The 13,690-nt window shown below is 40.2% G+C and overlaps 1 protein-coding gene across 1 annotated transcript; it reads right to left on the bottom strand.

Annotated features, from left to right (window-relative positions):
• Positions 1 to 1,135: 1,135 nt before the first annotated feature.
• On the bottom strand, positions 1,136 to 13,160 carry LOC121566102 (zinc finger protein 239). Its single transcript, XM_045219717.1, is given in 4 exon segments — positions 1,136 to 2,140; positions 2,142 to 2,437; positions 12,688 to 12,720; positions 13,127 to 13,160. Coding segments are annotated over 4 exon segments (1,152 nt in total). The 3' UTR covers positions 1,136 to 1,351.
• Positions 13,161 to 13,690: the final 530 nt, after the last annotated feature.

The following is a 13,690-nucleotide window of genomic DNA, read 5'->3' as shown; positions in this document are numbered from 1 at the left end:
ATGTTAGCTAATTAGTGAATAGCATCAGCGACTAGCATTAGTGCTAATGAGTATCAATCTCAACATATAGAACAATGAAATTAAGTTGAAGTTAACTAGTAGATACGTAAACAGAATTGTGTTCAAAACACTCAGATTAATATATCCAAAATGTTCTAAAAGAACTTCAATGTTTCGGTTTTATATTAGCTAGCAAGCTACCGAGGTGGTTGAATCAGTAGCTTTGTTGTTGTTGAAGAAGCATCTTCTTCTATGGTATAATGGTGGTCCGCAAACAAACATTTAGGGTGTTTGCCGCCACCTAATGTGCTGGAGTGTGTGGTCAATCATGGTTTACATGAGCTCTACATTGATATACTGTATACAATAAATATGAATAAATAAATCAATATTTTTTACCTTTATTTAAACAGGAAGCCACCATTGAGACCAGGGTCTCTTTCCTGCACATAACATTTATAGACCAAATCTAATCAAAATCGGAAAGTACAAAACAAAGTAAAATACAGTTCAGACAATCCAGAAAAACAGTCACATTCCTCAGCAAATAGTTCCTCAATCAATATTGTATATTGCCCAAAAGTAACAAATGTAGGTAAAATCTTTATTTTATTTTCAAACAAAACGTTAGTTTTTCATGTATTTTATTAAAGAATAAAATGATATGTAAAAGTACAAAGAGAATCATGTGTAGATCAGAACAGATTTTTAATGAGTGAGTATTTTAAACATAAGGTTACAACAATATCAAGATATGCAGTTGGGTCTATACTGCGCCTACATTGTGTAACGATACATCATGTAGATGTACAGTATAAGTCAATGTATGGACACACCTACTCATTCAAGGGTTTTTCTTTATTTTTACTATTTTATACATTGTTGAATAATGGTGAAGACAAAAAAAACACATATGGAATCATGTAGTAACCAAAAAGTGTTAAACAAATCAATATATATTTTATATTTACATTCTTCAAAATGGCCACCCTTTGCCTTGATGACAGCTTGGCATTCTCTCAACCAGCTTCATGAGGAATTATTTTCCAACAGTCTTGAAGGAGTTCCCACATATGCTGAGCACTTGTTGGCTTTGTTTCCTTCACTCTGCGGTCCAACTCATCCCAAACCATCTCAATTTAGGTTCAGGTCGGGTGATTGTGGAGGCCAGGTCATCTGATGCAGCACTCCATCACTCTACTTCATCACTCTACTTCAGTACGGAAAACACTGGAAAGTCAATACACAAGACACATTCAGAGTCTCTACGGCCTACTGATCCACCATGTATTGGACCTACATCTGTCCTATGTCCTACTGTTCAGCCTACATCTGTCCTATGTCCCACTGTTCAGCAGCCTACATCCTTATCTCCTGTGTGCGTCCTCTCATGTCTTCTCATGTGACCTAACCAGGCAAAACTCTTTTCACATTGGGAGCAGTGGTACGGCTTCTCCCCTGTGTGTATTCTCTCATGCTGTTTCAGGTGACCTAACTGGGTAAAACTATTTCCACACCGGGAGCAGTGATGAGGCTTCTCTCCTGTGTGTATTCTCTCATGTATTTTCAGGTACCCTAACCAGGCAAAACTCTTTTCACATTGGGAGCAGTGGTAGCACTTCTCCCCTGTGTGTATTCTCTCATGCACTTTCAGGTGTCCTAACTGGGTAAAACTCTTTCCACACTGGGAGCAGTGATGAGGCTTCTCTCCTGTGTGTGTCCTCTCATGTTGTTTCATGTTCCCTAACTGTGAAAAACTCTTTCCACACTGGGAGCATTGGAAAGGTTTATCTCGCTTCTCCCCTGTGTGTATTCTCTCATGCTCTTTCAGGTATTCTTTCCGGTTAAAACTCTTTCTACACTGGGAGCAGTGATGAGGCTTATCTCCTGTGTGTATTCTCTCATGTATTTTTAGGCTCCCTAACTGGGTAAAACTCTTTCTACACTGGGAGCATTGGAAAGGCTTCTCCCCTGTGTGTATTCTCTCATGTCGTTTGAGGTCCCCTAACTGGTTAAAACCCTTTCCACACTGGGAGCAGTGATGAGGCTTCTCCCCTGTGTGTATTGTCTCATGTCGTTTGAGGTCCCCTAACTGGTTAAAACCCTTTCCACAGTGGGAGCAGCGGTATGTCTTCTTTCGCTTCTCCCCTGTGTATTCTCTCATGCTCTTTCAGGTATTCTTTCTGGTTAAAACTCTTTCCACACTGGGAGCAGTGATGAGGCTTTTCCCCTGTGTGTATTCTCCCATGCACTTTCAGGTGTCCTAACTGGGTAAAACTCTTTCCACACTGGGAGCAGTGATGAGGCTTATCTCCTCTGTGTATTCTCTCATGTCGTTTCAGGTCCCTTAACTGATTAAAACCTTTTCCACAGTGGGTGCAGTGGAATCGTCTTGCTGGTTTGGACGTCTCTGGTTCCTCTGAATCTGGTCTTTCTCCTGCCAAAGACAGAGCGTTTATTTAAACAGAGACCTGAATGAAACCTCCACAACTCTGCATATTGGTTATTGATTCGGACACGTTAAAACTGTGTTTTGACATTGGGCTATCCCACCTTGCAAAATGTTTTGCGAAAAGAAGACTATGCTCGAGGTCCAATCTATGTTCGGTTTTGGTTGAAAGTGAAAGTTGAAGAGACTTCTCAGGTCGTTGTTTCAACGACTTGAAAACAACTTCATTCAACGTACTTGCAGCCTATAAACATTGACGCAGGATAACACATGCGTCTATGAACAATTTTATTAACAATCTTACATCACTCCAGTATTTCTTGACAATATTCAAGTGCTAATTGTCTTTATTCCTCTACTGAAGAAGCATGACTCAAATCACCTACTCATATTTCAAACATCCAGCCTGACAAAATATACATTTGTAATTATTCCATGCCTCCCTATTGGAAATGAATTATTGCCAATACATACAGTGGGGAAAAAAAGTATTTAGTCAGCCACCAATTGTGCAAGTTCTCCCACTTAAAAAGATGAGAGAGGCCTGTAATTTTCATCATAGGTACACGTCAACTATGACAGACAAAATGAGAAAAAAAATCCAGAAAATCACATTGTAGGATTTTTAATGAATTTATTTGCAAATTATGGTGGAAAATAAGTATTTGGTCACCTACAAACAAGCAATATTTCTGGCTCTCACAGACCTGTAACTTCTTCTTTAAGAGGCTCCTCTGTCCTCCACTCGTTACCTGTATTAATGGCACCTGTTTGAACTTGTTATCAGTATAAAAGACAGTTATATTCTTCAAGAATCAATGGATGGATGGATGATAATAGTAGAAAGAGTGATTTATTTCAGCTTTTGTTTATGTCATCACATTCCCAGTGGGTCAGAAGTTTATATACACTCAATTAGTATTTGGTAGCATTGCCTTTAAAATGGTTTAACTTGGGTCAAACGTTTCGGGTAGCCTTCCACAAGCTTCCCACAATAAGTTGGGTGAATTTTGGCCCATTCCTCCTGACAGAGCTGGTGTAACTGAGTCAGGATTGTAGGCCTCCTTGCTCGCACATGCTTTTTCAGTTCTGCCACACATTATCTATAGGATTGAGGTCAGGGCTTTGTGATGGCCACTCCAATATATTTACATTTACATTTACGTCATTTAGCAGACGCTCTTATCCAGAGCGACTTACAATTAGTGAATACATATTTTTTTTTTATACTGGCCCCCCGTGGGAATCGAACCCACAACCCTGGCGTTGCAAACGCCATGCTCTATCAACTAAGCTACATCCCTGCCGGCCATTCCCTCCCCTACCCTGGACGACGCTGGGCCAATTGTGCGTCGCCCATGAGTCTCCCGGTCGCGGCCGGCTGCGACAGAGCCTGGATTCGAACCAGGATCTAGTGGCACAGTTAGCACTGCGATGCAGTGCCTTAGACCACTGCGCCACTCAGGACACCTAGCCCCATTCAGGACACCTTAGGACACCTCAGGACAATACCTTGACTTTGTTGTCCTTAAGCCATTTTGCAACAACTTTGGAAGTATGCTTGGGGTCATTGTCCATTTAGAAGACCCATTTGCGACCAAGCTTTAACTTCTTGACTGATGTCTTGAGATGTTGCTTAAATATATCCACATAATTTTCCTTCCTCATGATGCCATCTATTTTGTGAAGTGCACCAGTCCCTCCTGCAGCAAAGCACCCCCACAGCATGATGCTGCCACCCCCTTGTTTCACGGTTGGGATGGTGTTCTTCGGCTTGCAGGCTCCCCAATTTTCCTCCAAAAATAACGATGATCATTATGGCCAAACAGTTCTATTTTTGTTTCATCAGACCAGAGGACATTTCTCCAAAAAGTAAGATTTTTGTCCCCACGTGCAGTTGCAAACCGTAGTCTGACTTTTTTATGGCGGTTTTGGAGCAGTGGCTTCTTCCTTGCTGAGCGGCCTTTCAGGTTATGTTGATATAGGACTCGTTTTATTGTGGATATAGATACCTTTGTACCCTTTTCCTCCAGCATCTTCACCAGAACAATTTGCTGTTGTTCTGGGATTGATTTGCACTTTTCGCACCAAAGTACGTTCAACTCTAGGAGACAGAACGCGTCTCCTTCCTGAGCGGAATGACGGCTGTGTGGTCCCATGGTGTTTATACTTGGGCACTATTGTTTGTACAGACGAATGTGGTACCTTCAGGCGTTTGGAAATTGCTCCCAAGGATGAACCAGACTTGTGGAGGTCTACCATTAATTTTCTGAGGTCTTGGCTGATTTCTTTTCATTTTCCCATGATGTCAAGCAAAGAGGCACTTAGTTTGAAGGTAGACCTTGAAATACATCCACAGGTACATCTCCAATTGACTCAAATTATGTCAATTAGCCTATCAGAAGCTTCTAAAGCCATGACATCATTTTCTGGAATTTTCCAAGCTGTTTAAAGGCACAGTCAACTTACTGTATGTAAACTTCTGACCCACTGGAATTGTGATACAAATTAATTATAGGTGAAATAATCTGTCTGTAAACAATTGTTGGAAAAATGACTTGTGTCATGCACAAAGTAGATTTGTGGAGTGGTTGAAAAACGAGTTTTAATAACTCCAACCTAAGTGTATTTAAACTTCTGATTTCAACTGTGTGTATATATATATATATATATATATACAGTGAGGGAAAAAAGTATTTGATCCCCTGCTGATTTTGTACGTTTGCCCACTGACAAAGACATGATCAGTCTATAATTTCAATGGTAGGTTTATTTGAACAGTGAGAGACAGAATAACAACAACAAAATCCAGAAAAACGCATGTCAAAAATGTTATAAATTGATTGAATCAACAGGGGATCAAATACTTTTTTCCCTCACTGTGTGTATATATATATATATATACACACACACACACACACTACCGGGCAAACATTTTAGAACATTTTTATATTCAGTACCAGTCAAAAGTTTTAGAACACCTACTCATTCAAGGGTTTTTCTTTATTTTTACTATTTTCTACATTGTAGAATAATAGTGAAGACATCAAAACTATGAAATAACATATATGGAATCATGTATTAACCAACAAAGTGTTAAATCAAAATATATTTGAGATTCTTCAAAGTAGCCACCCTTTGCCTTGAGCTTTGCACACTCTTGGCATTCTCTCAACCAGCTTCATGAGGTAGTCACCTGGAATGCATTTCAATTAACAGGAGTGCCTTCTTAAAAGTTCATTTGTGGAATTTCTTTCCTTCTTAATGCGTTTCAGCCAATCAGTTGTGTTGTGACAAGGTAGGGGGGTATACAGAAGATAGCCCTATTTGGTAAAAGACCAAGTCCATATTATGGCAAGAACAGCTCAAATAAGCAAAGAGAAATGACAAGTCCATCATTACTTTAAGACATGAAGGTCAGTCAATACGGAACATTTCAACAACTTAAAGGAAAATAGAATAATCAGAACAGTTGTCAGTCCAAAACAACAGTCAGAACAAAGCCTCTGTATTCTCTCATGTCATCTCAGGTCCTCTAACACTACACAGCCCATTCAAATCAGAAAAGCTTGATGATGAGTTGGTTAACTGAATAAGTTGTGCTAGAGCAAAAACCAAAACACGCACCCAGCAAACAAATCCACAAACCCAATCCACTATAATACATGCAGTACGGAAAACACTGGAAAGTCAATACACAAGACACATTCAGAGTCTCTACGGCCTACTGATCCACCATGTATTGGACCTACATCTGTCCTTTGTCCTACTGTTCAGTCTACATCTGTCCTATGTCCTACTGTTCAGTATCCTACATCTGTCCTATGTCCTACTGTTCAGCCTACATCTGTCCTATGTCCTACTGTTCAGCCTACATCTGTCCTATATCTGTCCTATGTCCCACTGTTCAGTATCCTACATCTGTCCTATGTCCTACTGTTCAGTATCTACTGTTCAGCCTACATCTGTCCTATGTCCTACTGTTCAGTATCCTACATCTGTCCTATGTCCTACTGTTCAGTATCCTACATCTGTCCTATGTCCTACTGTTCAGTATCCTACATCTGTCCTATGTCCTACTGTTCAGTATCCTACATCTGTCCTATGTCCTACTGTTCAGTATCCTACATCCTTATGTCCTGTGTGTATTCTCATGTCTTCTCAGGTGACCTAACTGGTTAAAACTCTTTCCACACTGGGAGCAGTGATGAGGCTTCTCTCCTGTATGCGTCCTCTCATGTCTTCTCAGGTCAGCTAACCAGGCAAAACTCTTCTCACATTGGGAGCAGTGGTAGGGCTTCTCCCCTGTGTGTATTCTCTCATGCTCTTTCAGTTGTCCTTTCAGGTTAAAACTCTTTCCACACTGGGAGCAATGATGAGGCTTCTCTCCTGTGTGTATTCTCTCATGTATTTTCAGGCTCGCTAACAAGGAAAAACTCTTTCCACACTGGGAGCATTAGAAAGGTTTATCTCGCTTCTCCCCTGTGTGTATTCTCTCATGTCGTTTCAGGTCCCCTAACTGGTTAAAAATCTTTCCACAGTGGGAGCAGTGGCGTCGTCTTGCTGGTTTGGACGTCTCTGCTTCCTCTGAGTCTGGTCTTTCTCCTGCCAAAGACAGAGCGTTTATTTAAATAGAGACCTGAATGAAACCTCCACAACTCTCTTGCTAGGAGGTTGAATCCAAATCAGATCCCTCAATAACCAGAGGCCAGTTTACAAAAAAAATTCTCATTTGAAAGAATCTTGGTGTAATTTGAAAAACAAAAGATGTAGAGCTCCAACTAGAATCTTGCTCTCATGGAATGTCATGTTTTTAGGCTGAGCAGAGCACTAGAATAACAGATATTGAGGACTACAGTATTCCAATCAATGTCATAGGCTGCATTTGATCCACTGTTAATAATGTTTTGTTGGAGGCCCACTCTATGATGGCAAACATCTTACAGATACTGAGAGATTCTGGTCCCTAGTGTTAGCGCAAAGACTATAAGTCTACAAGTAACAGTAGCATAGAATACCTGTAGACGTCCAGTCATTTCACTAACGCTAGTTAGCGCTGGCTCGCGATACATCTAACTTTATTCATGCTACAAACAGAGACAGAAAAATGGTTTCCACAAGTTAATCAGACTCTGTAAGGAATCCCCAACACAAAGTGTCATACCTGCCAAAATAAAGGAATCCCCAACACAAAGTGTCATACCTGCCAAGATAAAGGAATCCCCAACATAAAGTGTCGTAACTGCCAAAATAAAAGGAATCCCCAACATAAAGTGTCGTAACTGCCAAGATAAAGGAATCCCCAACATAAAGTGTCTTGGTCTTTCGGACCCCACAACAGCTTCAATGTGTCTTTGCATAGATTCTGCATGTTTCTGGAGCTCTATTGGAGGGATGCGACACAATTCCTTGATGAGAAATTCAATCATTTTATGTTTTGTTGATGGTGGTGGAAACCGCTGTCTCAGTCGCCGCTCCAGAAACTCCCATAAGGGTTAAATTGGGTTGAGATCCAGTGACTGAGACACAAACTCCCTTTAAACCCCCTACGCTCCTTTGAGACACCTCTTTCAAAGTCTCTGAGATCTCTTCTTATAGCCATGGTAGCCAAGATAATGGTCAACTGGGCATTTTTATACATGACCCTAAGCATGACTGGATGTTAATTACTTAATTATCTCAGGAACCACAGCTGTGTGGAAGCTGCTTTCAATATACATTGTATCCCTCATTGACTCAAGTGTTACCTGTATATTGAATCCACAAAACATTTGGGAAATTACATACTCATACAATTAATATGAAACCAATTCTCATCTTTCAATTTTTGCTTTTGTAGCACCTACAGATGAAACATTATGGAGTCTTAAAGGAGGCTTCACCTACAGATGAAACATTATGGAGTCTTAAAGGAGGCTTCACCTACAGATGAAACAGTATGGAGTCTTAAAGAAGGCTTCACCTACAGATGAAACATTATGGAGTCTTAAAGGAAGCTTCACCTACAGATGAAACATTATGGTGTCTTAAAGGAGGCTTCACCTACAGATGAAACATTATGGAGTCTTAAAGAAGGACTGTAGCATCTAATGACGAAACATTATGGAGTCTTAAAGGAGGACTGTAGCATCTAATGATGAAACATTATGGAGTCTTAAAGGAGGACTGTAGCATCTAATGACGAAACATTATGGAGTCTTAAAGGAGGACTGTACATCTACATGATGAAACATTATGGAGTCTTAAAGAAGGCTTCACCTACAGATGAAACATTATGGAGTCTTAAAGGAGGCTTCACCTACAGATGAAACATTATGGAGTATTAAAGGAGGACTGTAGCATCTAATGGTGAAACATTATGGAGTCTTAAAGGAGGCATGTAGCATCTAATGATGAAACATTATGGAGTCTTAAAGGAGGACTGTAGCATCTAATGATGAAACATTATGGAGTCTTAAAGGAGGACTGTAGCATCTAATGATGAAACATTATGGAGTATTAAAGGAGGACTGTAGCATCTAATGATGAAACATTATGGAGTCTTAAAGGAGGACTGTAGCATCTAATGATGACATTTTATGGAGTATTAAAGGAGGACTGTAGCATCTAATGATGAAACATTATGAAGTCTTAAAGGAGGACTGTAGCACCTACAGATGAAACATTATGGAGTATTAAAGGAGGCCTTGGTATTGATTAAATGTCCTGAGAATTACAGAGTAGGAAGCTAAGTCTAGAAAAAGGCTTTTAATTAAATCATATTTCAAAGCTTTTACAAAGGGCTTACAGAGCTGGTTCTTCCACTTACAGCTGTCTCCCAGTATTAGTTATGAATACTCTTCATAACTTGAATTTGTCTTAATGCTTTTATGATATTTAAAGTAGGATTAGGTTTTATTTGAGTAGGATTAGGTTTTTCGTCGTTTGGTTCGCAAGGGGCCTTGCATGCATGCATCATTTCTGTCTATATAATGCTTTGCTTTTTCTCATTTGATTTTTATATCTTGCTATTGTTCCTTCTCTGTCTCATTATTACTTTAGGTATCCCATGTTTTAGGTTATAGAAAAATAACTTCTAACTTTATGATATAGCCTAGAACTCTGTTAGATTCATTCATTGTTTGATCATGAAATAGCGCGGCACGAGAAATCTAACCTGCATTAACCTGAGTGTCTTAATGGGCCAAGTCATATTCATATCAAATAGAGAGGAAATCTAACCTGCATTAACCTGAGTGTCTTAATGGGCAAGTCATATTCATATCAAATAGAGAGGAAATCTAACCTGCATTAACCTGAGTGTCTTAATGGGCCAAGTCATATTCATATCAAATAGAGAGGAAATCTAACCTGCATTAACCTGAGTGTCTTAATGGGCCAAGTCATATTCATATCAAATAGAGAGGAAATCTAACCTGCATTAACCTGAGTGTCTTAATGGGCCAAGTCATATTCATATCAAATAGAGAGGAAATCTAACCTGCATTAACCTGAGTGTCTTAATGGGCCAAGTCATATTCATATCAAATAGAGAGGAAATCTAACCTGCATTAACCTGAGTGTCTTAATGGGCCAAGTCATATTCATATCAAATAGAGAGGAAATCTAACCTGCATTAACCTGAGTGTCTTAATGGGCCAAGTCATATTCATAACAAATAGAGAGGAAATCTAACCTGCATTAACCTGAGTGTCTTAATGGGCCAAGTCATATTCATATCAAATAGAGAGGAAATCTAACCTGCATTAACCTGAGTGTCTTAATGGGCCAAGTCATATTCATATCAAATAGAGAGGAAATCTAACCTGCATTAACCTGAGTGTCTTAATGGGCCAAGTCATATTCATATCAAATAGAGAGGATAGAACATGTGGGCAATAAGACACCGGAGTGTCCGCTATAAAAATACACTTCAGCTATTGTCCCAGATCATCCAATGTTCAAGAGAGAAAATAATAATGTCTAACCGGATATTTTGCACTGCTTTGGTGAGACTCTTAGCTCTGTCTACAGAGCATTCGGAAAGTATTCAGACCCCTTGACTTTTTCCACATTTTGTTACATTACAGCCTTATTCTAAAATTGATTAAATTGTTTTTTTCCCCTCCTCAATCTACACAAAATACCCCATAATGAAAAAGTGACTCCAAATTGATCTCCAGTGCATCCTGTTTCCATTGATCATCCTTGAGTTGTTTCTACAACTTGATTGGAGTCCACCTGTGGTAAATTCAATTGATTGGACGTGACTTGGAAAGGCACACACCTGTCTACATAAGGTCCCAGAGTTGACAGTGCATGTCAGTGCAAAAGCACAGCCATGAAGGAGGTCGAAGGAGTTGTCCGTAGAGCTTCGAGACAGGATTGTGTCGAGGCACAGATCTGGGGAAGGGTACCAAAAAATGTCTGCAGCATTGAAGTTCCCCAAGAACACAGTGGCCTCCATCATTCTTAAATGGAAAAAGTTTGGAATCACCAAGACTCTTCCTAGAGCTGGCCGCCCGGACAAACTGAGCAATCAGGGGAGTAGGGGTTGGTCAGGGAGGTGACCAAGAACCCGATGGTCACTCTGACAGAGCTCCAGAGTTCCTCTGTGGAGATGGGAGAACATTCCAGAAGGACAACCATCTCTGCAGCACTTCACCAATCAGGCCTTTATGGTAGAGTGGCCAGACCGAAAGCCACTCCTCAGTAAAAGGCACATAACAGCCCGCTTGGAGCTTGCCAAAAGGCACCTAAAGACTCTCAGACCATGAGAAACAAGATCATTTGGTGATAGACGAAGCTTGAACTGAACTCTTTGGCCTGAATGCCAAGCGTCACATCTGGAAGAAACCTGGCACCATCCCTACGGTGAAGCATGGTTGTGGCAGCATCATGCTGTGGGGATGTTTTTCAGAGGCAGTGACTGGGAGACTTGTCAGGATTGAGGGAAAGATGAACGGAGCAAAGTACAGAGAGATCCTTGATGAAAACCTGCTCCAGAGCGCTCATGACCTCAGACTGGTGCGAATGTTCACCTTCCAACAGGACAATGACCCTAAGCACACAGCCAAGACAACGCAGGAGTGGCATCGGGACAAGTCTCTGAATGTCCTTGAGTGGCCCAGCCTGAGCCCGGACTTGAACCTGATCGAACATCTATGGAGAGACCTGAAAATAGCTGTGCAGCGACACTCCCCATCCAACCTGACAAAGCTTGAGAGGATCTGCAGAGAAGAATGGGATAAACTCCCCAAATACAGGTGTGACAAGCTTGTAGAGTCATAGCCAAGAAGACTCGAGGCTGTAGTCACTGCCAAAGGTACTTCAACAACGTACTGAGTAAGGGTCTGAATACTTATGTAAATGTGATATTTCAGTATTTTTCTTTATAAATTAGCAAAAACAGTTTGTCATTATGGGGTATTGTGTGTAGATTGATGAGGGGGAAAAACGATCTAATCAATTTTAGAATAAGGCTTTAACGTAACAAAATGTGGAGAAAGTTAAGGGGTCTGAATCCTTTCCTAATGCACTGAGCAGTAAACTAGTGTTCCCCCATGTTGAAGCCAGCATAACGCCATGTTAATGAACATGGATTAGTGACGTACTAGTGGCAGACATGACAAAATGTTTACCATCCAGTTTTACTTCAAAGTTAACTGTAATATAGAATAAGTAATTATATTAACCCATATTTTAATATGGAGATCGTATGGTAAGCAACGGTCATCACACTGGATTAATTATATACTAAAAACATATCAAGCTCATTTAGATCTTCCTGTGTGTGTATCATGACCGTAAACACATCTTGCTTTGACAATTTAACATTTCCTAAACAGCACCAACGTTAGGCTACTGCAACCTCTGCAGCCTCACTCTAGCAACTTCACTCTACCCGTGATATCAAAGTCATTTTTATAAGGTGCGAAAATAAAATTAAAGATTTGGTATCATTTTGATTATGAAAGATTGAATAAGTTTGGCTCAAACTGTTTGCTTGGAATGATTTGTAGCTATCGTTTCTGTCGGAGCATTAGAGAGCATCCGACTCAGTTTCCCTCCCAGAAAACACGCGGTACAGTTAAGTGGTATCTATTCGGTAAGAAAATTCAGGCGGAAACAGAAGGGTGGGTGGCGTGACCACGTTTTGCGAATGACGGATCACTTGACCGCAGTCTTTAAGACGACACATTAGTTCAATAGTTCAACAACTACAGAGTTTGTGCCACTGTTTTTAAAATGCTACTTACTGGTGTTAATCAGCTCTCCAGTCTCCTCTTCTTCCTCCAATGTGACAGTAACCTCCCCCTCCTCCTTCACTCCAAAAACTGCCTCCTCCTCTTTCACTGTAACTTCTTCCTCTTCTTTCACGGTAACAGCTTCACCCTCTACTTCTGTTTTAACTGTGACCTCCTCCTCTTCTTTCACTGTAACGTCTTTCTCTGTCCAGCAGACCTCCTCTTCTTTAGGAGCAGGAGAGTAGCTTAGTGAGCTCATGGTCGGGGATGTTATCTAGCTAGTTAGCATTAGCCTAGTGTTACTTAGCCAGATAGCTAATAACGTAAATATGAAATCAAATGGAGTAACTGGTAAATACACAGACAGTGTGTTTAAAACACTGATGTTAATATACACAAAAATGGTCTAAAGAGCTTCAATGTTTTGGTTTTATGTTGGCTAGCAAGCTACCAAGGCGGATGAATTGTTGTTGTTGAAAAAGCATCCCGTCCCGTCCACTAGAATATACGTCACGCAAGAATCATCACCTGAAAGACTCACATCGCCATCTGCTGACTGGAGTGGGTAACACAGTTGAACAAAAACGATATTCTGGCAAACAATGTAAACAAATAATTGGTAAATAACCAGTTCTCTTACTTCTTACAGATAATAATTTCCTCCACGCAGATGTAGAAGCTGAATAGGGATTTGTACATTATGAATCAACCCTGTTATGAATAGGCCATATGTATATTATAAATAAATCCTGTCATAATCAAATCAAACTTTATTGGCCACATGCGCCAAATACAACAGGTGCAGACATTACAGTGAAATGCTTACTTACAGCCCTTAACCAACAGTGCATTTATTTTTTTATAAAAAAGTAAAATAAAACAACAAAAAAGTGTTGAGAAAAAAAGAGCAGAAGTAAAATAAAATAATAGTAGGGAGGCTTTATATACAGGGGGGTACAGGTGCAGAGTCAATGTGCGGGGGCACCGGCTAGTTGAGGTAGTTGAAGTAATATGT

This window comes from Coregonus clupeaformis, unplaced genomic scaffold, assembly GCF_020615455.1.
Source record: "Coregonus clupeaformis isolate EN_2021a unplaced genomic scaffold, ASM2061545v1 scaf2660, whole genome shotgun sequence".
NCBI classification, from domain to species: Eukaryota; Metazoa; Chordata; class Actinopteri; order Salmoniformes; family Salmonidae; genus Coregonus; species Coregonus clupeaformis.
This window is presented reverse-complemented; position numbering and strand designations above follow the sequence as displayed.